The sequence below is a fragment of the Monodelphis domestica genome, chromosome 4, assembly GCF_027887165.1.
Source record: "Monodelphis domestica isolate mMonDom1 chromosome 4, mMonDom1.pri, whole genome shotgun sequence".
Taxonomy (NCBI): Eukaryota; Metazoa; Chordata; class Mammalia; order Didelphimorphia; family Didelphidae; genus Monodelphis; species Monodelphis domestica.
This window is the reverse complement of record NC_077230.1, coordinates 443,909,936-443,932,425: the sequence shown is the minus strand read 5'-3', so window position 1 is coordinate 443,932,425 and position 22,490 is coordinate 443,909,936. Positions and strand designations below refer to the sequence as shown.

Here is a 22,490-nt window from a genome sequence, read left to right as displayed (position 1 = left end):
AACTGTCCTCAAAGGTTTTTTGGAGACCGAGAAGGATGGGGATCTTCCCTCCCTTCCACCTCCAAAGTCCCTTTCCAAAATCCCAGGGTCTCTCATCACAAATTGGAGCTATAGACCCATCTATAGTCTAGCCCCTCTCTACCGCCTTCCCAATGGTCTACTTTATCCCAGGAGGGGAAGCCACTCCTCAGAGGCAGGAAACCCACCTCCAAGCTTAGTGAAGGACACGCCCATAGCATTTAAAAGTCCTTCCCAGGCCCTGCCATTTCTGGAGGGGCTCCCAGAGGGCTCCCTGGGCCCACTTGAGGGAAACACTGGCCGAGGAGACAGAAGGAGGACCCAGGAGTCCAGTGGCCAGGAGAGCATAGACTTTATTGGACTCACACCAGCAGCCCGTGCTTCTTCAGCACTTTTGTATATTTGTGGATTTTGCCTTCCACATTCTTCTCTGCTTGCTTGCGTAGTTTCTGTGGGAGAAAGAACACAAGTTGTGACTGCAATTCAGGGAAACAGGCAGAAGAGCCAGGGCCCTCTTCCCACTCCTCCTGGCATCAGCTGAGCCTTGTGGCTTTGTCGGCAGGTACCCTTAGGCATCCGAAGACCATCGTGATGACAAACATCATCTGCCAGGTGCTGGCCCCCACCCCCAGGACCCAGATCTCACCGTGAGCTTCTTCTTCTTTCTATAGTGAATCTTGGCTTTCTCCTTCCTCTTCTCCTCTAATGTAGCAGTCACTGCCTGATACTTCCAGCCAACCTCATGAGCTAGGCGCCCCAGATAGGCAAACTGTGACAGAGGAAACAGATTAAAAACTTTTACCTCAAAAGAATAGGGTTCTGAAAGGAGCACTCCATTAGGAAAGGGAGTTCCCTTTCTTCTTGGACTTATACCCGCAGCACAGCCCCCAGCCCCCCTACCCAAGCCAGTCCCTTATTGGCACTTACCTTTCTAGTTGGCTTCAGCCTGACTACTTTGAGAGCAGCTGGGACAACCATGCGCTTTCGCTAAAATAGAGAAGGAACCAATCAGTGGGGATGCTGGGAGATAGGAAGGAGACAGAATGTCAGGGCAGCAGGCAATCTCCCTCTAGGGATCTAGTAGAAAGCGTCTCAGGCAACAATGTTTTCTCAGGGAGATGTCAAACAATGTAGGTAAAGGAGACATCACAGACGCCAGGGCAAAGGGCCCCCGGGATGGGCTCACCTTGTCATAGGGAGGAGGGATGCCATCGAACACCTTGAGGCGCTCCAGGGCGGCCTGGCCTCGCTTGGTCTTGTGGGGAAGCATCCCTAAAATAAGAAATCACATTCAAAGACAAGCCTACCCTGTTTCAGGCCCAGCTTAGAACCTGCCTGAGAGCTCAGATGGAGGTGCATGGAGCTTTTCATCTCATGGTCGCCAAACTCGAACGTGCTTTGGTAAGCATTATCATCACAGTCTCAGGCCCTAGGTTCCCAGATTGGGGGGGAATGAGTCCTCACCTCTCACAGTCCTCCAGAAAATGCGGCTGGGAGCTCTGAAGTGGTAGGGACCTCGAGATGGGTTAGTGTTCATTCGCTTCCGGAGGAAGGCCAGGTACTTCACTGAAAGACAAGAAAGGCGTCTCAGGGGCCCTGGATTAGTACTCTACCCACCCCCCCTTCGGCCCTAGTTGACATCGGCATCAGCTAAGCCCTGAGGCAGATCAGCAGTGACCCCAAGGGGGAGCCTCTGAAGACCATCGTGAGAAAAGCCATCACATGCCGCCTGCCCCAGCACTAACCCCTTGCGGGCCCTGCGCTGCGCTCCTGTTCACGCCTCCCCCCCCAAGTTGTTAACGGAAAAATTCGCACAAACTCACGTTTATTTCTGTAAAAATTGCCAGAAATGTTGATGCCCTCGCAGCGGACCACCACCACCTTCCGGCCTGGAGGGGGTAAAGGGTAGGGGTCAGCGGAGAGGAACGGGAAGGGAAGGGAGATGAGAGATTGGGTCCCCAGCGGGGGCCACACCGGGCCTCAGAGCGGTGCATGGTTTGGTCTCATAGTCGCGAGACTCGAACGAAAGATGGTGAAGATTCCTCGTCACCGGCCCGGCAGCCCCCTTACCGAGCCCACGTGCACTTACCCAAGAGAACTTGCTTGGCCACGATGGCCGCCAAGCGGCCCAGCAGATGGCCCCGCCCGTCGATCACCAGCACCTGAAGCCCAGCAGAGACACGGGATTTCAAGACCGGCCCGAGACCCCGGGCCACGTGACCCGGCCCCGAGACCTCGGGAGCCTCTCTCTGGCTCCCTCAGCCCAAACCCCGCTGCTCCTCACTGCCGGCAAGCCCGAACACAGCCGTGCGGAGCCACATTGCTGCTAGCCGAGGCCCCGGACGAGCAAGGGCCCGCCGCGAGGTTGGAGCACTAACCTGACCGTCTGCCATGGCCGCCGCCGCCCGGGAAAAGAAGGACGCGCTCCCAGTCGGGGCCTCCTTATCCACCTCGCAGGGGCGCCGGAACTGACGTAAAGCCGCCGAGGCTCCCTATAGGTGGAGAAACCCCTCGCCCCTCCCCTCACAGGCTTCGGCACTTGCGAAGAGACTGTGAGGCGCTGGACTTTGGCGCAGGCGCAAAGGCAGACGCTTCAGCCTAGGCCGACTCTTGGGCCTCTGATGGGGCGGGTCCCAGGACAGTCACGTGGTCTGCAAGCCTACAAGTTGGTGAAGGGCTGTTTCCGGGCGAGCTCCTGCCATCTTTGTGAGGGGCGATCTGCTATCCTCCGCGTCCGGGATCCCTACGGGCCTGCGACTTTGCCTTCCCGCTCCCTTTCTGGCCCCTCCCGCTCAGCCCTTTAGCCCGGCGTTCAATGCCGCCCACGGGCCGATCACCAAGCTCAGAGCCTAGTTACCAGCGCTGGGCCGGGAGTGTGGACGAGTTACCTCTCCCCCCACGGGCCTCAGTTTCCCCGTCCCCATTTTGCAGGAGACACTTCCAGACCTTTCGTGGGACCTGCCTGACCATGCAGCCTCTGTTGAAACCCTCCCGAGACTAGGAGCTCATTACCTGTCCCCAGGCTCAGTCTCTTCCCCTGGAGCCACAACGCAGGGGCGGGGCTGGGCAAATGGCCCCCTCCCATCCCCAGGGCCCGCCCCTCGCCCCAGGCCTTTTCTGCCCAGATCAAACATCCCTCCCCTTGGCCCCCCTTCTTCCTGGGGGTGTGTCGCCCGCTCCCACCCCTCCAACCCACACCCACCCCCTCCCCCCACGTGCCCTCCACAGATTCCACCCAACGAAAGATATTGGAAAACGTTTTATATACATCCTCAGGGCTGGCTCTGGGGGGCGCAGGGGACACTGCCAGCTCCCCCGTTCTGGAGGACAGAGAAGGGGCATCGGGTGCCTGTTGCCAAGGGCACCAGAACCCCGGGAAGAGAGGCACTGGGGCTTGCAAGAGATGCCACTGCCGCTGGTCTGAACTTGGGGGGCTCTTGGAGGGCTTCCTGCAGGTGACCCCAGCTCCTGGGCTTGGCCTTCAAGGTCCACCAGACACTGACATCTTCTTTCAAAGCACCATCAGCTGCCTTTCCTGGGGGACAGAGTCTGGGGGGCTCTAGCCACGACCCCCCAGCACGGGGTCAGCTGCTGTTTGCCCCCACTGGGGGCACCAACCTTCCTCCCCCCACTGAGCAGAGCCAAGCTCACCTGGGGTACGGGGGACATGGGGGATCCTGTGGGCCTCTGTTGCCTCTTCCTTTGCTTCCACCTCCAGGCAGCCCCCAGGATCAGGAGCAGCAGGATTGACAGCCCCCCCAGGGCCAGCAGAAGGAAGGTGGAGTGTTTGAGGGGGGCTGGAGTGTTTCCCAGGGCCCCGAGACCTCCAGGGGAGGGCGGTGTGGACTCGGTGGAGGGCTCTGTGGGGAGGCAGGCAGGGATGCTGGTGAGGGGCTGGAAGGGGCCCCAGGGAGCCCCCTACTCCCCTGTGGGAGTCTCAGGCCGGCCAACTGGCTGGGCACCTCACCTGGCTGGCAGCGGAGCCGCCGGCAGGGCCCAAAGTCCTGGCTGCTGATGAGGGGCTGCAGGGCCTCCAGGTGGCTGGAGATATCCAGGAGGAGGTGAGAGATGTTGGCCTTGCGGAAGTGGAGGCAGCCAGGAAGGGCCTGGGGAGCCGCGGACAGAGGGGTGGGGGTCACATGCCATACGGACCCCCCTTCCCAGGGCAGCTTCCTCATGCCTCTGAGGCCGCCCAGCCCCTTCAGCCACCCACGGTCACTAGGGAAGGCCAGGGCCCGGGCCCAAAGAGCCTGAGGCGGAGGCCGGAGTCCCTGGCGAGGGACTGACCTCGGAGAAGCATTTCCTGACAAAGCTGATCTCAGTGCACACTTTGTCCAGGAGTTTCTTCAGCTCCTTCCCGGCCACCAGCTCCAGGCGGTCGAGAGTCTTCTTGGCCAAAAACAGGTGCCACAGGGCCCGGCAGCGCTCATCCTGGGGACCGGTGCTCTTGAGGGAGGGCCGAGAAGCCCGGGGGCCCTGGGGCTGGCCGGGTCACCCCCCAACTCTCTCCCCTTCTCCCACCAGACTCACCACCTGGAGGTTATCAGGGACTTCCACAGGGTAATCCGTGAGCAAGTAGTCAGACTGGAGGGAGAGAAAGCAAGCTTTCAGGAGCCTGGGAGGCAGAGGCACACAGAGGCTGCAGGGGCGGGCCCTGCGGGGTCTGGCTCTCACCAGTCTGCCGATGGCCTGGAGGAACGTGGAGCTGATGGGGCTGTCAGGGAAGGTGCAGCTCGGAGGCTCAGCGGCCCTGCTGGGGTCCCGGGGCAGCAGGAGCAGGAGGAGCAGCAGCGTGGAGGCCTGGGGCGTTGGGAGACAGCATCCGGAGCCTCCTCAGCGCCCACATCTGTCCCCCTTCTGCGCTCTCCCATCCCTGTGTGTTCCCTTTCCCTCTCCGGCAGTGTGCATCCTCCTCTCATCCCTGCCCGCCTGGCCCTGTCTCCCATCCTCCTCAGGGCTGCTGATGCTTCTCCCATTGCTCTTGTCCCCACCTCCCACAGCCATCTCCATCTGTTGGGAATACGCACAGTGAGGGGCCAGGCTGGGGCTGGGCTGGTCATCTTGAATTGGGGCCCCTCATGCCGCTGCCGGGCCCTGGGGGGGACAGAGCCGGCTCAGCCAGGGACCCAGGCGTCCGGGTGCCCTCCCCCAGCCCCTTCATGTGGCTAAGTTTCCTCCCCCGCCCTGCTTCCTGCCCCTACCTCATTACTGCGAATTATGCCTAAGCTTCCAGGAAGGCATCCCATGCCTCAGTTCCCTTGGCAACCCCCTTTCTCAACCCCCTTGGAGAGCCAGGCATTCCCTCCCCCACCTCCCTCCTCAGGTATCCAAGCATCCCCCAGCCCTAATGGAGATCTAGGCAAGCCCTCCCTATCTTAGCCCAATCAAGAACCCAGGCACCTCCTCTTGGGGGCCTAGGTGTCCCCTCCCCCAGTCCCTCTGAGACGCAGACATGCTGTCCCAGCCCCGTACCAGGCATCCTGTCCAGGCTGGGAAGGCCCAGGGCAGGTCTGGGCCCAAACATCAGAGATCGAAAGTGAAAGATGATTTGGGGGAGAAAGTTTGGGAATCCAGGGGGGGAGCCCTCTGGTGGCTCTGAGTTGAGCTGCAGGAAGCAGGGGATGCCTGGGTCCTTCCTTAGGGTTGAATCAGCTGGGAGTCTGAGAGGTCCGAGTTCTAGCCTCTGCAGTCCCTGTTCCCAGCCCTATCCCAGGCTCTGTCCTCTTCCTGGAAAGGAAGGAGGTTGGACTGGGGAATTTCTCAAACCCTTGAAGCTCTGTGGGTGAGGCCAGAGGGAAAGTGACCAAATGGGCAGAAAGGGAAGTCCGTGAACTCTGGTCAGCAAGATGAGCGATGGCAACAAAAAAATAACAGAGAAGCAGTATAGATATTGCCATGGAGAAATAAACACATGACAGGAGATTCACTTAAAAAAACTAGGAGGGAAAGAGGCAGAGAAGGGATTATAGCCTGTCCAAGCCTGAATGCCTCCATATCATTTCTCTAATGAAATATGCAGCGGTTTGACATTTCATACCCTTTCCATTCCACTGGTACATTGTTGGTGGAGCTGTCAAACAGTATAACCTTCTGGTGAAAGCAATTTGGAATCACACAAACGAAACAAACCTTTTGACCCAGCCAGTACATTCTAGGCTTATACTCTAGGGAGGTCATTTACATACACCAAATTATTTCTAGAAACTTTTTATATTGGCCAAGAACTGGAAACAAGGTAGGCACTTATAGGTTAGGGAATAGCTAAACACTGGTATCTGAATGGAATGGAAGATCACTGTACTGTAATAAAGGCTGAATTGGGAATGAATTTGGAGAAGCCTGGAAGGATGTCCATGAACTGATGCATATTGGAGTCAGCAGAGATGAGAAAATAGACACAGTAACTCCAAAGATGTCAACAGAATTACCATAAACAGACAGATGGGAATCAAAAGAGAACGTAACAAAACTACAAAGCATGCATCAGGGTAGAAAGGAGAGATGGGAGATGATGTCCTGCTCAGCTCACCATCGTTTTTAGACTTTTTCGCTGTATTGAGCAGTGATTTCCCCCTTTTTGGGGAGGTGTGTAAAAATAGCAGTACTTGTTCTATGAGTCAGTTTCCTGGGAAGGTGATGGATTCTGGAGTAAATAACAGTAAATTATTTTTTAATTCATCAAAGACTTCATGAAACCTCCCAGCTCCGTCACAAACTGGATCCAGTTCTTGCTCTTCCATCTTTATTACACCTCACTCTTCTTTCAGGCATTATGTCCCAGCCCAGATGGCCTTGTTGCTCTTCTCCAACATCCCATCTCCCACCTCTATGCATTTGCATGCCCCGTCCCTGCCACTGTAGCCTTCTAGAGGCTATAGCTCCCTTTGGAGCTCAGCTCAAATACTTTGTATAGAAACATCACCTGCCACCCCCTTCCTCTCCCATCTAGAATGAGAGTTCCTAAAGGGCAGGGTTAGCTTCATCCTTGTGGGTGTTCCCAGGCTCAACCCAATGCCCAGCACTTAATGGTCATATTAATGGACATAAGTCAGGCCAAGGAGCCCCCAGGAAGTGACTAACTCTTCTTGGCAGGGTATGGAATGGAGGAGCTCAGAAGAAAATGGATTTCCACGTTGAGTCTTCTGGCCCAGAGCCCAAGCACAAAGAAGGGCCCTTTCCCCTCGAGCTGTCCAGAGCCCCAGTTTAGGAAGGGCCCTGAGTAGCTGGGCAAGGGGCCATACAGAGATTTAGGAACTAGCAAAGCTCAGGCTGCAGGAAGCAGGAACTCAGGAGTGGGTTTGTTTGGCTTGACACCAGGGGGCACCCTGAAGAATGCAGGGGGTCTCGGGGACCAGTGGCAGGGGCAGCCAGAAGAGAAGCTTCTCCACAGCTGGAAGAATGGACAGGCAGCCCCTCAGAGAAGTGAGTCCCCCCGCTGCCCAAGGAAGGAGGCCTTGAAGTTCTTGGAGCCTCTGAGGTTCCCTGCCCCATCCCCGGCCCATTCCTTTCCCCTCAGAAGCATATTAGGCATAAGTTAGATCATTTATTCAGCTGGAAGCCACGATTGGGGGTCAAGCCTGGGCTCCCTGGGCCTTTGGCCTTGATTCTCGCAGAGGCCCCACAGCACTGGGGTGCAGGAGTGGAAGTCGAGGCTCAGATGTCTCCCAAAGACAGCCACAGTGTCTTAGTCCGGGCTGCCCGAAGGCACAGCTCAGGTCCAGCCCCCTCTGGCTCTTGATCCCACGATCGGCTCTGACCCCCATTCACCCATATTGCCTTTAGGTTCCCGGCTGAAGCCCATTCCACAAACTGGGAACCCTGGGAAGAGAGAGGCTGAGGTCACGCAAGGCCAGGAGCGAGCCTGGGGCCTGGGCTCAGGATCCCCCTGGCTGGCTGCCACCTCCATGACAGGCCTCTGGGGATGGGGCTGGGGGACAGGGAGGAAGGGGGAGTACCTGGGCAGAGCCGAAATACCACAGGGCAGGCACGTCCTGATGAAGGGCCAGGCAGCGAGTGAGGTGGTCTCGGTCCCCTGGCACCACGTTCACCAGCCCTGGGGGGAGCAGGGAGGCCACATCCTGGGAGGGAGAAATGGGGACTAGAGAGGGATACGGCTATGGCTGAGGCACCATGGCGACAACCCGGGAAAGGACAGGAAAGCTGGTAGTTACGGGGGGAGTCGGGCCCCAGTACCTGCCAGTGGGCACGGGGGGATTGGGACCCAGTACCTGGCAGAACTGGAGGGCAGGCAGCGGGCAGGCCCCACTGGGCACCATTACAACTGCATTGCCGTGGGCCAAGGCTGGAGAAAGGAGGGACACGAAGGCGAGCAGGGGCCACTCCTCTGGGCAGATGATGGCTAGCACTCCCAGGGGCTCTCGGAGGCGCAGAAAAGGGCCTTGGTGCCCGGCACTCTGTGGGGGGGAAGGTCACCAGGTCAGGCACTGAGCAGGCCGGGAGGGCGAAGGATGGGGGCGGGAACGGACACCAGGCTTACGTGCAGGCCGGCTCCTTGGGCATGGACCCGGGCTCCCCAAGCCCGGAGCCGGGCAATGCTGAGCATCACTTCAGTCTGGGCTTCCGTGATGCCGACGCCCATCACCTCCGTCAGTTGTTCTGCCAGCACCTGGCTCCTCTGGGAGAGCGCGTCGGCCAGAGCCCACAGCATCGATACCCTCTTCCCTGGTGCTTGAGAAACCCAGCTAGAGGGCAGGGAAAAGAGAGCTGGGTAAGGGTGGCCTCCCCGAGGCCGGGTCAAGCCGGCCACCCGCGCCCGAGGCTACACTCACAGGGCCGCGGCCTGGTGGGCGGCTTCCACAGCCGTGCGGATATCCTTGGCGCCCCCCTCTGCAACGTGGGCGTAGACGGTCCCGCTGGAGCCCAGGATGGGCCTCGAGCTACGGCTGGAAGGATTCTGGAAGCGGCCGGCCAAGAAGATCCCGTATGGGGCAGTTTGGCTGAAGAGAGAGGCTGTGGTGAGGACCCCTGGCCTAGCGGGACCCCCTCGGACCCCATTTCCTCTGGGCGTCCCCCCTCAGCAGCCCGAGCAGGAGGAACTGACCTGGGAGGGGAGGTGTCGGGGCCAGAGGGCAAGACGGGTGGCGCGGACAGGCCAAACTTGTTGTAGTCCATGGCCTCTGGGAGCGCTACGGGCCGGGGCAGGAGGCCAGCAGGCCACAGATACTCGTAGAGTCCCTGTGGGGCCAGGGGGAGTGTCAGCAAGGGCACAAGGGGGAGGGCGGCTGGGAGCAAGGCCAGCAAGAGGGTCACTCACATCAGGGCCGCCGTGCCAGGAGGATCCAGTCTCCTTGCAGCCTCCCACGGGGGCAACCGCATCCTTTAGTCCGTGGGAGTTGATCCATACGGTGCCCATTCGGACCCTGGTGGGACAGACAGATGGGGGGTGGGGGTGACCAGGGGAGCGCTAAGCAGCCAGACTCGGGGCAGCCTGAGGCCGGATTTGCGGTTCTGGAGAAGGAGCGAGAGGGAGGGTGGCTGGCTAGGCACTAGCTTTGATCTCATGGGAGGGAGGTGGGGGCTATCATTGGACAGAGGAGGAAACTGAGGCAGGCAGCAGTGGAATGGCCATACCCATAGGCCAGGTCCAGGGCCAAGGTGATCCGCTCACTCCACACGCTGGCATTGCCCCCTCTCGGGGTACCGTTGATCATAGCCAGCGCCTCCTTTGCTGTGCGGAATGGGGAGATCACGACCACGGGCCACGGCACCTGCAACCACCACGGGGAGACTGAGAAGCCGCAGGCTCCAAAGGACCCAGGCCCTCCCGCCCCCCGCCCCAAGGGGCTCGCTCACCTCTCTCTGGGTGCATGGGCTTGCTGGGGCCAGACCCAGGACCAGCGTTGGGGGAAAGAAAGGGCTCTTTTGGGAGGCATTTCCGACCTGGAATACCTGCACAGAGGAAGGAGGCTGGAGCCTCGAGCTCCTCGGGGGGCTCCCCATCCCGGCAGGGCCCTCAAGCTCCTCGGGGGGCTCCCCATCCTGTCAGGGCATCAAGCTCCTTGGGGGGCTCCCCATCCCGGCAGGGCCCTCGAGCTCCTTGGGGGGCTCCCCATCCCGGCAGGGCCCTCGAGCTCCTTGGGGGGCTCCCCATCCCGGCAGGGCCCTCAAGCTCCTTGGGGGGCTCCCCATCCCGGCAGGGCCCTCGAGCTCCTCGGGGGGCACCAGGCGGCCCTCCCACCCCCCAACCCACGCGGGCTCCTCACCTGGGCTCCCTGGTTCTGGGCTTCCTGAATGTAGCTCTGGGCTTTCTCCCAGGCAGAGGTCCCCGGGCTGCCCATGTCCATGCCCCAGTCCAGGCTCCGGCCCTGCCGCAGCCCGCCCATGCGGGCCTTGAGTCTCCACAGCGTCCGTTCCCACTCAGACATCTGCACCAGCAGCCGCAGCCCACCCTGAGGCCCCCAGGCCACGGTCAGCGGCCGGCCCGGAGGACTCTGCCTGCCGCCCACCCCTTTCCCAGCCATCCACTCGCTCCCTGGACATGGGCCGGACACGTGCCGGCGTCGGCCTGGGGACCACTCACCGAGCTGCGGTCAGACCAGACCGCGTCCACCACCCCTTCCACCGCCGAGTCCAGGTCGGCCGTGTCTGTGATCACCATCAGAGACTCTGCGCCCAGGTTCAGGGACAGGTCGGCGCCGCTCCCGGCCAGGGCCTTCCGCAGGGCCTTCCCTTCCTGGGGGGGGCAAGCGCTCAGCGCCTCACCCAGGCCCAGACCTGGACCCGGCCGCCCCCCGCCGGGACACCGGGGTCCCCGCCCACCCCGTACCTCCACAGTCCCACAGAAGGAGATCTTGACGACGCCGGACAGTGAGGGCAGCAAGGTCTCCAGGGAGGTGGCCCCCATGACCACGTTGAGGACGCCCGGAGGCAGGCCGGACTCTTCGCTCAGCTGGGCCACAAGGAGTGAGGTCACAGAGGTTGGGCTGCCGAGGACCACCACCGTACACCCTGGCATGGAGGCCGGAAATCAGTCAGCCGGGCAACAAGCCTTTGTGAAACAAGCAGCTATTACAGGCCAGGCCCGTCCTTGTGACCTCTTAGAGCCTGGATGTGTGAGGAGCTACCGAGTGCCTCCAGGCAGACAGGCACAGGGGAGGTCCTGGCACATGAGGGGCTGCATGGAGAGAAAGGGAGGGAGGGAGGGAGGAGGAGGGACGGAGGGAGAGACGGCGGGAGGGAGGGAGAGAGAGAGGAGGAGGGAGGAGAAAGGGAGGGAGAGAGGAGGGAGGAGGAGGGAGGAGGGAGGGAGGAGGAGGGACGGAGGGAGAGATGGCGGGAGGGAGGGAGAGAGAGAGGAGGAGGGAGGAGAAAGGGAGGGAGAGAGAGAGGAGGAGGGAGGAGAAAGGGAGGGAGAGAGGAGGGAGGAGGAGGGAGGAGGGAGGGAGAGAGGAGGGAGGGAGAGAGGAGGAGGGAGGGAGGGAGGGAGGAGGGAGGGAGAGAGGAGGAGGGAGGGAGGGAGGGAGGAGGGAGGAGGAGGGAGGGAGAGGGGAGGAGGGAGGAGGGAGGGAAAGAGGAGGGAGGGAGAGAGGAGGGAGGGAGAGAGGAGGAGGGAGGGAGGGAGGGAGGAGGAGGGAGGGAGGGAGGGAGGAGGGAGGAGGAGGGAGGAGGGAGGGAGAGAGGAGGAGGGAGGAGGGAGGGAAAGAAGAGGGAGGGAGAGAGGAGGGAGGAGGAGGGAGGAGGGAGGGAAAGAGGAGGGAGGAGGAGGGAGGGAGGGAGAGAGGAGGAGGGAGGAGGAGGGAGAGAGGAGGGAGGGAGAGAGGAGGGAGGGAGGGAGAGAGAGAGGAGGAGGGAGGAAGAGAGGAGGAGGGAGGGAGGCAGAGATGGCAGGAGGGAGGGAGAGAGGAGAAAGGGAGGGAGAGATAGCAGGAGGGAAGGAGAGAGGAGAAAGGGAGGGAGGGAAAGAGGAGGGAGGGAGAGAGGAGGGAGGAGGAGGGAGGGAGGGAGGAGGGAGGAGGAGGGAGGAGGAGGGAAAGAGGAGGGAGGGAGAGAGGAGGGAGGAGGGAGGGAAAGAGGAGGAGGGAGGAGAAAGGGAGGGAGAGATGGCAGGAGGGAGGGAGGGAAAGAGGAGGGAGGAGAAAGGGAGGGAGAGAGGAGGAGGGAGTGAGGAGGGAGGGAGAGAGGAGGGAGGAGAAAGGGAGGGAGAGAGGAGGGGGAGAGATGGCAGGAGGGAGGGAGGGAGAGAGGAGGGAGGAGAAAGGGAGGGAGAGAAGAGGAGAGAGGAGAAAGGGAGGGAGAGATGGCAGGAGGGAGGGAGAGAAGGGAGAGGAGGGAGAGATGGAGGGAGGGAGGGTTTCCAAAGCCAAAAGGAAGCCTCTAGAATGTACTAAGTAGGGGTGGCTGGAGGACGGCCTGGAGTGGGGGAGCCTAGAGGAAGGCACACTATGGCGGCAGTTCAGGTGTGGGCTGATGGGGGCTCGCACCAGAGTACGGGCACAAACGTGGAATCACACGCCTTGGCTACGCCTCGGATGTGAGACGTGTGAGAGTGAGGAATCCAGGATGACTCCTAGACTGGTGACCAGCCTGAGGGACTTATGTTTCAAAGTGGTTAGAGTGCTAGCCATGAAGACGACGACGACTATGGGAGGACCCAAGTTCAAATCCAGCCTCAGACACTTACAAGGTCTGTGTCCTGGGCAAGTCACTTACCCTGTGTTTACCTCAGTTTCTCCCACTGTAAAGTAGGGATAATAAGAGCCCCCCCCCCCCCCCCCCCCCCGGGTTGTGGTGAGGATGAACACGGCATTTCTGTAACGTGCTTCACACAGGGCCTGGCAGAGGAAGTGCTGCAGAATACTGGCTCTCCCTGCTGGGAGGATGATGGCAGGGCCTCGACTGTACCGGGGAGCTTCCGAGGGAGGAGGCTTTGAAGGCAAAGATAACTAGCTCGGTTCGGGGGCGCTGTGGTACCTATGGGCCATCTGGGCTGAAAGACAGAGCAGGGCTGGCCACACGGATTTGGGTTCACTGAGATGGAGACTGAGTCCAGAGAACTGATGAGATCACCAAGGGAGAGCAGACAGAGAGAGAAGAGGGCCCAGGACAGAGTGCAGGATGGAGGGAAATCCAGCAAGAGGGACTGAGAAGGAGCAGTCAGACAGGTAGGAGGAAAACCAGGAGAGAGGGGGGTCCTGAAAACCTAGAGGAGAGAGCAGGCAGACAAGGGGGTCACCACCAGTGCCAAGGATGGAGGGAGGGAGGGGTCAGGAGGAGAAGGGGCCAGAAAAACACTAAGATTTAGGGGGCAGCTGGGTGGTTCAATGGATTGAGAGCCTGGTCTAGAGGTGGGAGGTCCTGGATTTAAATCTGGCCTCATACACTTCGCAGCTGTGTGACCCTGGACAAGTCACCTGGATAAAAGTATCACTTTTCTGTTTTGGAAAAAATACACAGTAGTGACTCTAAGACAGAAGGGAAGGGTTAAAAAAAAATAGAAAGATGGTTTGGCTACCAAGAGGTCACTGGCTGCCCTTGGAGTTAAAGAGTGAGGCTGGAAACCAAACTAGGGAGAGCTTGGTAAAAAACTAGAGGAGGGGGGAAGGAAGCAAAGGGGAGACAGCCTTTCTTCGGTGGTTTGGCTGAAGAGGGAAGAAAGGATCAGAGAGGAGAGTCTGAGGAAAACTGAAGTGTCAAAGTAGGAAAAGGGGAAACGGTTCTGGTCTCATCTGGTCTAGTCCTTCCCAGGACCGGGCCCTGGGACACAGGGAGACCCAGTGACTTGAGAGAAGGGTGGGATGGGGGCTTCGGATCACCCAAGAGGCAGGCAGGGTAGTGGTGGTGGGGGTGAGACATCCCCAACCAGGCCCCAAGGGCTCACGCGCTAGACCTGACTCACCCACGGCCAGAGCCGGGCTGACCCTCCACATCATCTCGATGAAGGAGAATGTTGGCGGGAGCACAATGACGGCCACTCCTGGGAAAAGGAAGGGCAAGGCTGGCAGAAAGCACAGTGGGGGGGGCAAGCCCGGGGGGAAGGCCTGGGGCAGGGGCTGGGGTCTCTCACCTATAGGTTGCCATCCCGACAGGGCCTGCTCCTGAGTCTGAGCCCAGCACGCATAGTACTGCAGCAGCTGATGGGCCAGAGGGATGTCCCCATCCCGGATCTCACGCACCACTCGGCCTGATGCGAGTGACTCAAGAGTCCACAGAAGCTTCTGGTGCTTATGGATGGCATCTGCCAGCCTGGGAGATGCAGGGGACGGAGGAAGTCAGCCTCTGGTTCATCTCCCTACCCTGCCTCTCCCTGGCTCCCCCAGAGGCTCATGGAAGAGGTCTCGTTCCAGTGGAATGAACAGAAGCTCCTCGAGGGCAGCAGCTTTGCTTCTGGTCACTTGGTATCCCCAGAGAAGGGCTTCTGGGCTCCCCAGGGCTGGCCATCCCAAAGGGGGTGGGGGGCATCTGGGTCTTCCCCACCTCCCCTCACCTAATCAGGTGCTGGGCACGAGTGGCCCCAGAGAGCTGGCTCCACTCTTCAAAAGTCCTCTTCGCCACATCCACAGCCAAAGCCACATCCTCATTCTTGGCCTGGAAGCAATTGGCCAGGAACTCGCCTAGCCACAGAGCTCTTAAATTCTATAGGAGATGATCAGGCCCCTGCCTTGTCCCCCAAATGGGGCATCCAACACCCGAGGACCAGAGGGGGCCAAGCTGGGCCTAGGACCCAGGGCTCCTGGAGGGGGCAGGGGGGACTCATGTGGGGCCCAGGGCCCCTGCTACCTGAGGATGGGTCCCTACAGGTGATGGTGCCTTGACCGTCGGGTTTCAGCCATTTCCCGTTCACAAAGTGGCCCAGGTTTGGGCCCTGGGTTTCCAGCCAGGCCTGAGTGAAATGGGGCATCGTCAGGGAGGATCCAAGCTTCCCAGACCCCCGCCCCGCCCCCCCACCCCACCCAGAGGCCCTCAAAGAGACCCAAGCATTTAGCACCTGGAGGAAAAAAGCAGAGTCCAGAACCTTCCTCCCTGAGGGCAGGGGTGGAGAAGGTTCTAAAGGTTCCAAAAGGAGCCAGGCCCTCGGTGAAGGACAAAGTCTAACAACCTCAAGGCCATGAGACCCAAACACTGAGATCGGGGGAGGAAGTTCAGGCCTCTGGGTCTGCAGAGCAAGAATGGTGCAAGTGCCCTGGCAGCAGCACAGGCTGCTCCCACTAGGTCAGGACAGCGCCTGCAGGGCAGGCTTTGGCAGGCCACACAAGCCCTGGCACCCAGCCACAACTCATGGTGGGTGCGGGTGGAGAGCAGGGGTTCATCGCCGGATATCCCAAGAGCCTGAACGTGTTGCCTGGGGACAGGGACTGGCATCGACCAGGGCAGGAGAATGCAGGGCTGGGGAAAGGAGCAGCTGACGCCGAGCGGGCAGCCACAGATTTCTGGGGAGGATGCCCAGGGCAGGGTCTGCAGGGGTGCCCGAGGCCCTCAGGGCAGGGCTGGCGTCCTGGACCGGGGCAGCCAGGGGCAAGCAGGGCTCTAGGGGACACGGGGAGAGGGGACCCAACGGTGGAGGCCGGGACAAGCAGGCTCGGCTGGGCCACAGAACAGCGGGACAAGGCTGGGGGGCCGGGGGAGCGCGGCTAGGGCTCACCAGCGCCGTGGAGGGGCTCTCCGGCGCAGGCCCGTAATCCAGGGAGAAGAAGATGGACTGGACGCTGGACTTCCCCATCGACTGCCCGGTCGCCGCTTCCCCGGTGACCGCCTCCCCCGCCCCCGTCGCTGCTGCCGCCGCCGCCGCCGCCGCCGCCGCCATGCCTCCCGCCAGCTCCAGGCCAGCCGCCCGGGCTGCTGCCCAGGGACACTGAGAGTGGCTCCGCCGGGCTCCGCCTCCCTCCGTTGCTCGCCCCGCCTCCCTTGCCCGCGGCCGCCTCTCATTGGCTCCCGGAGACAGACCGGAAGTGTGGCGCCGATAGCGGAGGGCGGGGCCTAATACAGGAAGTGTGGCCTAGTGCAGGAAGTGCTGCTTCCTAGGTGACGGCCGGCCTTGCTAGCCAACGAAGTCCGGGTCGTCCAGGGCTACGGTCTGAGCCGTTTGTTCGTGAGTCCCGCCTCCCCCCTCCCAGCCTCCGGTTACCCGGTCTGAAGGATTGGAATCCCCAAGAGTTCTTTATTCGGGAGCCCCTGGGATGCTGGGAAGGGGGCGGACGTCTCCCCCAATTACTCCCCCCCAGGAGTCCCATTCTACATCCCTAAGGCTCCTTTAGTTCTGGAACCAATGAGGATCTCTAATTTGTCCTTTACGTGGGGACGGGCAGCTTCCCCCTCCCATGGATCGCCAAGCACCCTTTGAACCCGACCGGGGAGGGGAGGAAGCAAGAGCTGGTCCCTTGGGGGGAGGGTCCCCAGAGCCCCTGGTGTGTCCAGCTAGAGGACCTCTGAGGGGGCGGTCCAGAAAAAGGGGGACGTCCCCACCCGCACCCCCGCGCTCTGTGTGAGCCCTGATCCCCCTGGTGTGTCCTGCAGGAGGTCTAGCTCTAAGTCCTTTCTGGGGCTGGCTGGGGCCTAGAGGATCTCTAAGCACCACAGCACCCCCCACCCCCCAGGACCATGGCTTCAGGCTCAGGCCCAGGCCGCGACAGCTCCTTGCTGGCTGCAGAGCTGAGGGAAGAGGCCCAGGCAGAGGCTGAGGAGGAGAACAGGGGCCTGTGTGAGGAGATGCTGCTGCAGGTGGGCAGGGGTCCAGGGAGGAATTGTGGGGTCCAGGTGGTGGAGGTTCAGGCCAGGTGACTCTGGGGTCCGTGTCCCCTCAGGCCATGCAGAAGATCCTGGATGCCCAGTCACCCATGCCGGACTCCCGGCAGATCCAGCCCAAGCCTGGTAAGGGGGGAAGGACCGGGCGCGGAGACAGGAAACATGGAGCAGGGGTGCAGGAGACCAGAGATCTGGCCACATAGGATGCCAGGAAGGGAAGGAGCACAGACACAGGTACAACAGAGGCAGGATCTAGGCTGGGGGCCGCAGCCCACTGAGCTGGGACTCCCCAGTCAGTATTTCAGTTTGCACATATTCTTTGCCTGTCTGTGCCTCTACCTGAACCGGTTTGAGGGATGGTCTCCAGCTCCCTGCCCCTTCCTCCGTTTGGGCACCCGCCTTGGTCTCTCTTGCCAGGTTTCTGTGTCAAGACTCGCTCCCCAGAGGGAAAGGTTTTCATCAACGTCTGTCAATCAGACTCCATCCCAGCCCCGGCCGATCTCAGTGAGCAGGAGCTGCTGTGCGTGCTCGAGGGAGACCAGGCTGCCTTCCGAATCCCCATGAGCCTAGGAGAGCCCCATGCAGAGCTGGACCGAGGTGGGCCTGGACCTCAGCCCCTCCCAGCCTCCCTCCCTGGCCCTGGCCTCTGCTCCCCAGTCAGGCCCCTCCCAGCACCTCCCAAGAACTGTGGGGTATCTCTGTGTCCCATCTGTCTGTCTCTGGTCTGGGTGGTTCTTTCCTTTCATCTCTGCCTCTTCATCCTCTTATCTCTGTTTTATTGCCCCAGGTCTCTTTATGTCCTCCCCACCCCTAGATCTCTGCCCTAGGCTTGTCCCATCCCCACACCTTTGTCTCTCTTGGTTCTCGGGCCAGGGCTGGGGGAGGCCTCACCCCTCAGCCTCCATCTTCCTCATCCCTGCTAGGAGGGAACGGCTGCACGGCCTATGACGTCGCCATCAACAGTGACTTCTATAAGAAGCTTCGGGTACGGCCAAGGGCTGCAGAGTGTCTGCAGGGTTGGGGGGGGGGGGCAGAGGAACTGTAGGATTTCAGGGCCTGGGGAGCAGGGAGGAGCAGGGGCAGCAGAGCTCCAGAAGCACCTGAGGGGTGCAGGCTCGGAGGAATGGCTCTTCTTCTTTCCCCAGAGTAATGACTTCTTCTTGGAGTTTTTTGTCACGGTGGCAATGGAGGGCTTAGAGGACAAATATGGGACTCAGCTCAGCCGAGGTGAGGCCTTCCTCTCGGGTCTGGGGTCTGGTGTTTACGAGGGCTCGGGGGAGGCCAGGCTCTGCCCCCTGATGCCCACGTTTCACTGCCCACAGAGTGGCGCCTGCTAAAGTACCGGCCCTTCCTGGGTTCCATCTCCCAGCAGAACATCCGAACCCAGAGCCAGCCACGGCCCCCGACTATCCAGGAACTGGGAGATGGGTGAGAAGGGCTGCGCCTGGGCACAAGGGACCCCCTGCCCGCACGCAGCCTGCTCCGTTCAGGCCTCCCGAACACCATCCAGGACTGGGCTTTGCTTGCCGTCCGTGCCTGCGGCGGGGGTTTTGTGAGGGGGCAGATGACAGGAGGCGGATCTGGGGAAAGAATGGAAGCTCTCTGCAGACAGCGCCTGTTCCATCTTGGCCTCTGTAGCCCCTTGGTAAGTGCTTGTGGATTGATCCATCCGTCTCTTCCCACCCCCAGCACTGCCGCTCCGCCTCTGAGGCTCTGGCTGGAGGCCCCAGACTTGCTCCTGGCTGAGGTGGTCCTGCCCAAGGTGGTAAGTGCACAGGGTGGCGCCTGTTTGGGATGGGGAGACGAGCCCAGAAGCCTCGGGGGCAAGGCCGGGACGTGTGTCTGTCTGTTCCAGGCCTCGGCCCGGGAGCTCTCACTTCAGCTGGGGGGGGACCGACTGATCTTGGGGGCACCAGGCGCTCCCTATCACATGGACATCTTTGTCCCCCATGACATTGACCAGGAACAGTGCCGAGCTGCCTTCAACCAGAAGAGCAAGGTAGGCCCCTGAGCCACTGGGGCTAGAGGTGGGCTGGGCTGGGCTCCAGGCCCTTCAGTGGCTTCTTCTCTCCTCCAGACCCTGATGATCTCCATGCCCCTGCAGACAGCCTGCGCCTAAGCAGCGGGACCGGGCCTCCGCGGAGGATTGCTGGGCATCGCCTGCAAGCTGCTTCTCCTTCCCCTGACTGAAATAAATTATTTTATCTGGAAGATCCCTTGTCTGAGTTGGGGCTGAGGCCTAGACAAGCAGGCCTCTTGGGGGGCTAGGAGGAAACCCCAGGGCAGGGGGGTGGCAGAGTTCAGGGACCTGCGGTGTGCCAGACCCGGTGAGGTCCCGGGAGTCCTGCCCTTGGGCACTTTTTATTCTCCTGGGGTCTGGGGAGACCCCAGAGACAGTCCAGTGAATGGAAGGTGTTTGGGGAGAGAAAGCCCTGATGGGAGGAGAAGACGAGGCAGGAAGCTGTGAGGAGGAAACGAATCTTCCAAATGGCGGTTTGTTAAGCAATTGTGCCAATTGTGACCAGCCGGAACACTAGGGGAGACACACAGTCTCCACACAGGGAAAGCAATCCGAAAGGCCCGTAATTAGAGGGAGACGCCACACGAGGGCTCTGGTTTCTGTTTGGAGCAAAGGTCAGGGACTGTCCGAGCTGGGGGTACAATTCCCTGAAGCCAGGAAGCGGTCTGAAGGACCTGGGAGCCATACCTGGTGGGTCCTGGGCCAGTTTCCAGGTAAGACAGATGGGAGACACACCTTGATGTTCATCTTTGGGCCCTCGACTCGGGGTCTCCGAACAGCAGGCGCAGGTGGCCCGGTTTCCCAGCCACAGGGCAGGGTTCAAACGATGCCACAAGCTTTCCTTCCAGTTCTCACAACTGAGGACACTTTCCTCAAGGCAGGACTCCGCCCAGGCCCATCGCCGAAATGGGGCCCGAGTCACGCCGAGGAGTCAGTGGGGTCCCCTTCTTTGCCATCTCGATCCCCTCGCTCCCTTCAGCTCCCTCACAAATGGGAGGCCAAGCCAGAGCACCAGGTGGCCAGCACGGAACAGCCTGGGGTGGGACGGCATGTTGGGGGAACAGCCCTGGTGCCAGCTTGGTTGGAATGTCTGGGAAGGGGGCTGGAGCTAAGACTCCAGACGGGGGGGGGGGGGGGGGGGGGGGCTCTGTTTTATCCTGGAACTAAGAGGGAGCAATGGATGGCTCCTGAGCGAGGGAGTGCCACAATCACACTGTGCTCCCCATTGCACCAGTCCCTTGGGCCTTTGGGAGGCCAAGTAGGAGGCTCTTTTAACACAGCAGGAGTGATGAGGGTGGGCCGGAGTGGAGGGAGGAGAGAGGAAGCGGGAATCTCAGAAGGCACATGGGCTGGTGAAGGGAGGCAGAGGAAGGAGGCCGGGGTGTGGGCCTGAGCGTGTGGAGGCTGGCTTCTGTCCTCTTTGGGACACAACCAATTGAAGATGCTGCTGGGTGGCCCCAGTGGGTGGATGGAGTTGATGATGGCCCACGTGAGGATCTGGGCTTTCCACTTGAGGGATCCTGGGACCCTGGAAGTTCTCCCAAATGGAATGCACTGGTCCAGGGGTTCAAACTTCCCTTTTGGCTTGCCCTTTGCGTTTGGGATACATTTCACTTAGTGGGCAGAGCTGCTTGGACCGGAGATGTCGGCCAGTCGTGTGACTCCAGGAGTTCGCCGTTCTATCTGCTTCTACCACTCACCGTCCCTAGCTCTGTGTCTTCCCTTCTTCTGTAGACAGAGAGGGGTTGAGAACTTGAGCAGTCCTTGGGTTCAACTTCCTCATTTTATAGTTGGGGAAACTGAGGCCTAAGAAAATAAAAGTGTTTGCTCCATTAGTCACACAATCAGTATGTAGCAGAGATGGGATTGTAACTGTGGATTGGACTCTAGACCCTGTGACTGTGAAAATGTGGGTTCAATGACTGTGAATTGCCTAAACTGTAAAAATAATTTTACTGTCTTGATTTTATAACAAGAATAAGTGGTCGCCATGGGAAAAATTCCCAAATATGAAATACCCAAGTCAGCTGGGTTTGTATGGAGATTTTAATTAATATGAATGAAGGAATTAAGGAAAGGGAGAGAGACAGAGAAAGAGGAAATAGTAGGAAAAGACCTAGGGCCTAGGCCAAATGGCCTAAGCCTGTCTCTTTAAGAGAGAAAACTAAGGCAGTCTTTTATCCACTCACCACAAGATTTTGTCCCAAGAAAAACTCCAACTAATTTCAGAGGCCCAGCTACTCCAACTAGTCTGAGATCCAACTCCCCCTAAGTTCAGAGAGCCAGCTCCTTTAAAGAAAAATTTCTCTTATGTCACCTCCCCTAAATTTTCACATCTACCAATCACAGTAGATGTTGCCCCTAGGACTGACCATTCTTAATTCACATCTTCTTTTGTTAATCACCTTCCCTGAGTAGACTAAAACTTCACACCTCTTGCTAAGCTTGCCCTTTGTAAGTTGCTTGACCTTTTAGTGATTAATTTGACCTTTATAGGTACTTAGCACCCTTTTGTATTAGATCTAAAAATAGACCTAGCTTAAGGTTTTGGCCTCACTATAAGTATGACTTAGGGACTTTTTCTCATTGTTCCATCATGAGTTTACAACTTCATTTTCCCCTAAAGTATGCCTAAGTATGGGTGGAGTCATGTTAAAATTCCCAATAGTTCCTGATCAAGTACTTCCATTGTTTAAATGGGGAATAGCCTTAACCAAATGTTCCAAGGTAGAGTCTGAGCAGTTTTAAGATTCACAACCCAGAGGATCTGAGCTGAGGAAGAGACTGTGCAGGTGGAAAACCTGCCACAGCTGAGCTACATTCCCAACATCCCTTTAAGTTACGTCCTCATTTTACAGAAGGAGGCTTGGGAGAGAAATCTGGCTGCACCCCCACTGCCAGGCTCTTTTTTCAGAGCTAGTACTTTGGGTAAAGTGCCCCAGGTGTCACTTGACTGAAAGAAGCTTTTTTCCTTTTCCCTCTCTTTTGATTTATTATTAAAATTTATATATATATATATATATATATATATATATATATATATACACCATTTTTAAAATTTAATTTCATTTTTTTGGTTACAATGCTCACTTTATTTCCCTCCCTCCCCTCCACCCACCCTTTCCACAGCCAATGCGCCATTTCATCGGGTATTACTTGTGTCCTCGATCAGAACCTATTTCCATGTTGTTGTTTGCATTAGGATGTTCATTTAGAGTCTCCATCCCCAACCATATCCCCTCAACCCATGTATTCAAGCAGTTGTTTTTCTTCTGTGTTTCTACTCCCACAGTATTTCCTCTGGATGTGGATAGTGTTCTTTCTTGTAAATCCCTCCAAGTTGTTCAGGATCACTGCATTGCTGCTAGTAGAGAAGTCCATTACATTCAATTGTGCCACAGTGTATCAGTCTCTGTATACAATGTTCTCCTGGTTCTGCTCCTCTCACTGCATCACTTCCTGGAGGTTGTTCCAGTCTCCATGGAATTCCTCCACTTTATTATTCCTTTTAGCACAATAGTATTCCATCACCAACATATACCACAATTTGTTCAGCCATTCCCCAATTGAAGGGCATCCCCTCATTTTCCAATGTTTTGCCACCACAAAGAGTGCAGCTATGAATATTCTTGTACAAGTCTTTTTCCTTATTATCTCTTTGGGGTACAAACCCAGCAGTGCTATGGCTGGATCAAAGGGCAGACAGTCTTTTAGCGCCCTTTGGGCAGTTCCAAATTGCCCACCTCAATGGTTG

At 58.9% G+C, this 22,490-nt stretch overlaps 4 protein-coding genes and 5 non-coding genes across 11 annotated transcripts; 1 reads left to right on the top strand and 8 right to left on the bottom strand.

The window, feature by feature from the left end:
• Window positions 1-351: 351 nt before the first annotated feature.
• On the bottom strand, window positions 352-3,081 carry RPL13A (ribosomal protein L13a). Its single transcript, XM_001363184.5, has 9 exons — window positions 3,031-3,081; window positions 2,397-2,677; window positions 2,108-2,180; window positions 1,842-1,907; window positions 1,483-1,584; window positions 1,205-1,290; window positions 946-1,005; window positions 665-787; window positions 352-467 (listed from the first exon to the last, which is right to left on the bottom strand). The coding sequence occupies exons 2-9, from the start codon at window positions 2,409-2,411 to the stop codon at window positions 381-383; spliced, it is 612 nt and encodes a 203-aa protein (XP_001363221.1). The 5' UTR covers window positions 2,412-2,677; window positions 3,031-3,081; the 3' UTR covers window positions 352-380.
• On the bottom strand, window positions 543-628 carry LOC130454185 (small nucleolar RNA SNORD35). Its single transcript, XR_008911858.1, has one exon. It is a non-coding gene; the product is annotated as a small nucleolar RNA SNORD35 (small nucleolar RNA).
• Window positions 1,104-1,176, bottom strand: LOC130454177 (small nucleolar RNA SNORD34). Its single transcript, XR_008911850.1, has one exon. It is a non-coding gene; the product is annotated as a small nucleolar RNA SNORD34 (small nucleolar RNA).
• LOC130454176 (small nucleolar RNA Z195/SNORD33/SNORD32 family) lies at window positions 1,356-1,442 on the bottom strand. Its single transcript, XR_008911849.1, has one exon. It is a non-coding gene; the product is annotated as a small nucleolar RNA Z195/SNORD33/SNORD32 family (small nucleolar RNA).
• LOC130454186 (small nucleolar RNA SNORD35) lies at window positions 1,656-1,745 on the bottom strand. Its single transcript, XR_008911859.1, has one exon. It is a non-coding gene; the product is annotated as a small nucleolar RNA SNORD35 (small nucleolar RNA).
• Window positions 1,993-2,075, bottom strand: LOC130454175 (small nucleolar RNA Z195/SNORD33/SNORD32 family). The gene has a single exon (XR_008911848.1). It is a non-coding gene; the product is annotated as a small nucleolar RNA Z195/SNORD33/SNORD32 family (small nucleolar RNA).
• Window positions 3,082-3,264: 183 nt separating the features above from the next.
• FLT3LG (fms related receptor tyrosine kinase 3 ligand) lies at window positions 3,265-7,409 on the bottom strand. 2 transcript variants are annotated; one of them, XM_007492668.3, is made up of 8 exons: window positions 5,491-7,409; window positions 5,046-5,112; window positions 4,693-4,818; window positions 4,549-4,602; window positions 4,306-4,449; window positions 3,986-4,124; window positions 3,670-3,878; window positions 3,265-3,577 (listed from the first exon to the last, which is right to left on the bottom strand). In XM_007492668.3, exons 2-8 carry the CDS (start codon window positions 5,076-5,078, stop codon window positions 3,530-3,532), a joined length of 753 nt encoding a protein of 250 aa, XP_007492730.1. In that variant the 5' UTR covers window positions 5,079-5,112; window positions 5,491-7,409; the 3' UTR covers window positions 3,265-3,529. The 2 variants fall into 2 exon arrangements, with proteins under 2 accessions (XP_007492730.1, XP_056652755.1); XM_056796777.1 differs by having other exon boundaries at window positions 3,265-3,878.
• A 139-nt stretch (window positions 7,410-7,548) lies between these two features.
• ALDH16A1 (aldehyde dehydrogenase 16 family member A1) lies at window positions 7,549-15,834 on the bottom strand. The gene is made up of 17 exons (XM_056796776.1): window positions 15,617-15,834; window positions 14,755-14,857; window positions 14,462-14,588; window positions 14,042-14,220; window positions 13,874-13,951; window positions 10,805-10,986; window positions 10,559-10,711; window positions 10,242-10,427; window positions 9,832-9,927; window positions 9,610-9,746; window positions 9,293-9,398; window positions 9,080-9,213; window positions 8,808-8,975; window positions 8,516-8,720; window positions 8,247-8,432; window positions 7,974-8,096; window positions 7,549-7,836 (listed from the first exon to the last, which is right to left on the bottom strand). The coding sequence occupies exons 1-17, from the start codon at window positions 15,776-15,778 to the stop codon at window positions 7,672-7,674; spliced, it is 2,490 nt and encodes an 829-aa protein (XP_056652754.1). The 5' UTR covers window positions 15,779-15,834; the 3' UTR covers window positions 7,549-7,671.
• Window positions 15,835-15,908: 74 nt separating this feature from the next.
• PIH1D1 (PIH1 domain containing 1) lies at window positions 15,909-18,927 on the top strand. 2 transcript variants are annotated; one of them, XM_007492670.3, is made up of 10 exons: window positions 15,909-16,063; window positions 16,489-16,692; window positions 16,776-16,842; window positions 17,134-17,313; window positions 17,640-17,701; window positions 17,862-17,943; window positions 18,039-18,144; window positions 18,406-18,481; window positions 18,572-18,715; window positions 18,794-18,927. In XM_007492670.3, the coding sequence occupies exons 2-10, from the start codon at window positions 16,573-16,575 to the stop codon at window positions 18,833-18,835; spliced, it is 879 nt and encodes a 292-aa protein (XP_007492732.2). In that variant the 5' UTR covers window positions 15,909-16,063; window positions 16,489-16,572; the 3' UTR covers window positions 18,836-18,927. The 2 variants fall into 2 exon arrangements, with proteins under 2 accessions (XP_007492732.2, XP_007492733.2); XM_007492671.3 differs by having other exon boundaries at window positions 15,910-16,063; window positions 16,569-16,692.
• Window positions 18,928-22,490: the final 3,563 nt, after the last annotated feature.

Excerpts from the sequence above, each read along its gene's own strand:
- PIH1D1 (XM_007492670.3), top strand. The coding sequence starts at position 16,573 with ATGGCTTCAGGCTCAGGCCCAGGCCGCGACAGCTCCTTGCTGGCTGCA. Across the intron at positions 17,944-18,038 it reads TGGGACTCAGCTCAGCCGAG|AGTGGCGCCTGCTAAAGTAC; the intron begins GTGAGGCCTTCC and ends CACTGCCCACAG. Across the intron at positions 18,145-18,405 it reads ATCCAGGAACTGGGAGATGG|CACTGCCGCTCCGCCTCTGA; the intron begins GTGAGAAGGGCT and ends TCCCACCCCCAG.
- FLT3LG (XM_056796777.1), bottom strand. The coding sequence starts at position 5,078 with ATGACCAGCCCAGCCCCAGCCTGGCCCCTCACT. Across the intron at positions 4,603-4,692 it reads TCCAGGCCATCGGCAGACTG|TCTGACTACTTGCTCACGGA; the intron begins GTGAGAGCCAGA and ends CTCTCCCTCCAG. Across the intron at positions 3,879-3,985 it reads GCGGCTCCGCTGCCAGCCAG|AGCCCTCCACCGAGTCCACA; the intron begins GTGAGGTGCCCA and ends GCCTCCCCACAG.
- RPL13A (XM_001363184.5), bottom strand. Across the intron at positions 1,006-1,204 it reads TCCCTCCTCCCTATGACAAG|CGAAAGCGCATGGTTGTCCC; the intron begins GTGAGCCCATCC and ends TCTCTATTTTAG. Across the intron at positions 468-664 it reads GAAAGAAGAAGAAGCTCACG|AAACTACGCAAGCAAGCAGA; the intron begins GTGAGATCTGGG and ends TTTCTCCCACAG.
- ALDH16A1 (XM_056796776.1), bottom strand. The coding sequence starts at position 15,778 with ATGGCGGCGGCGGCGGCGGCGGCGGCGGCAGCAGCGACGGGGGCGGGG. Across the intron at positions 14,589-14,754 it reads CTGTAGGGACCCATCCTCAG|GCGAGTTCCTGGCCAATTGC; the intron begins GTAGCAGGGGCC and ends CTCTGTGGCTAG. Across the intron at positions 8,721-8,807 it reads GCCCACCAGGCCGCGGCCCT|CTGGGTTTCTCAAGCACCAG; the intron begins GTGAGTGTAGCC and ends CCTGCCCTCTAG.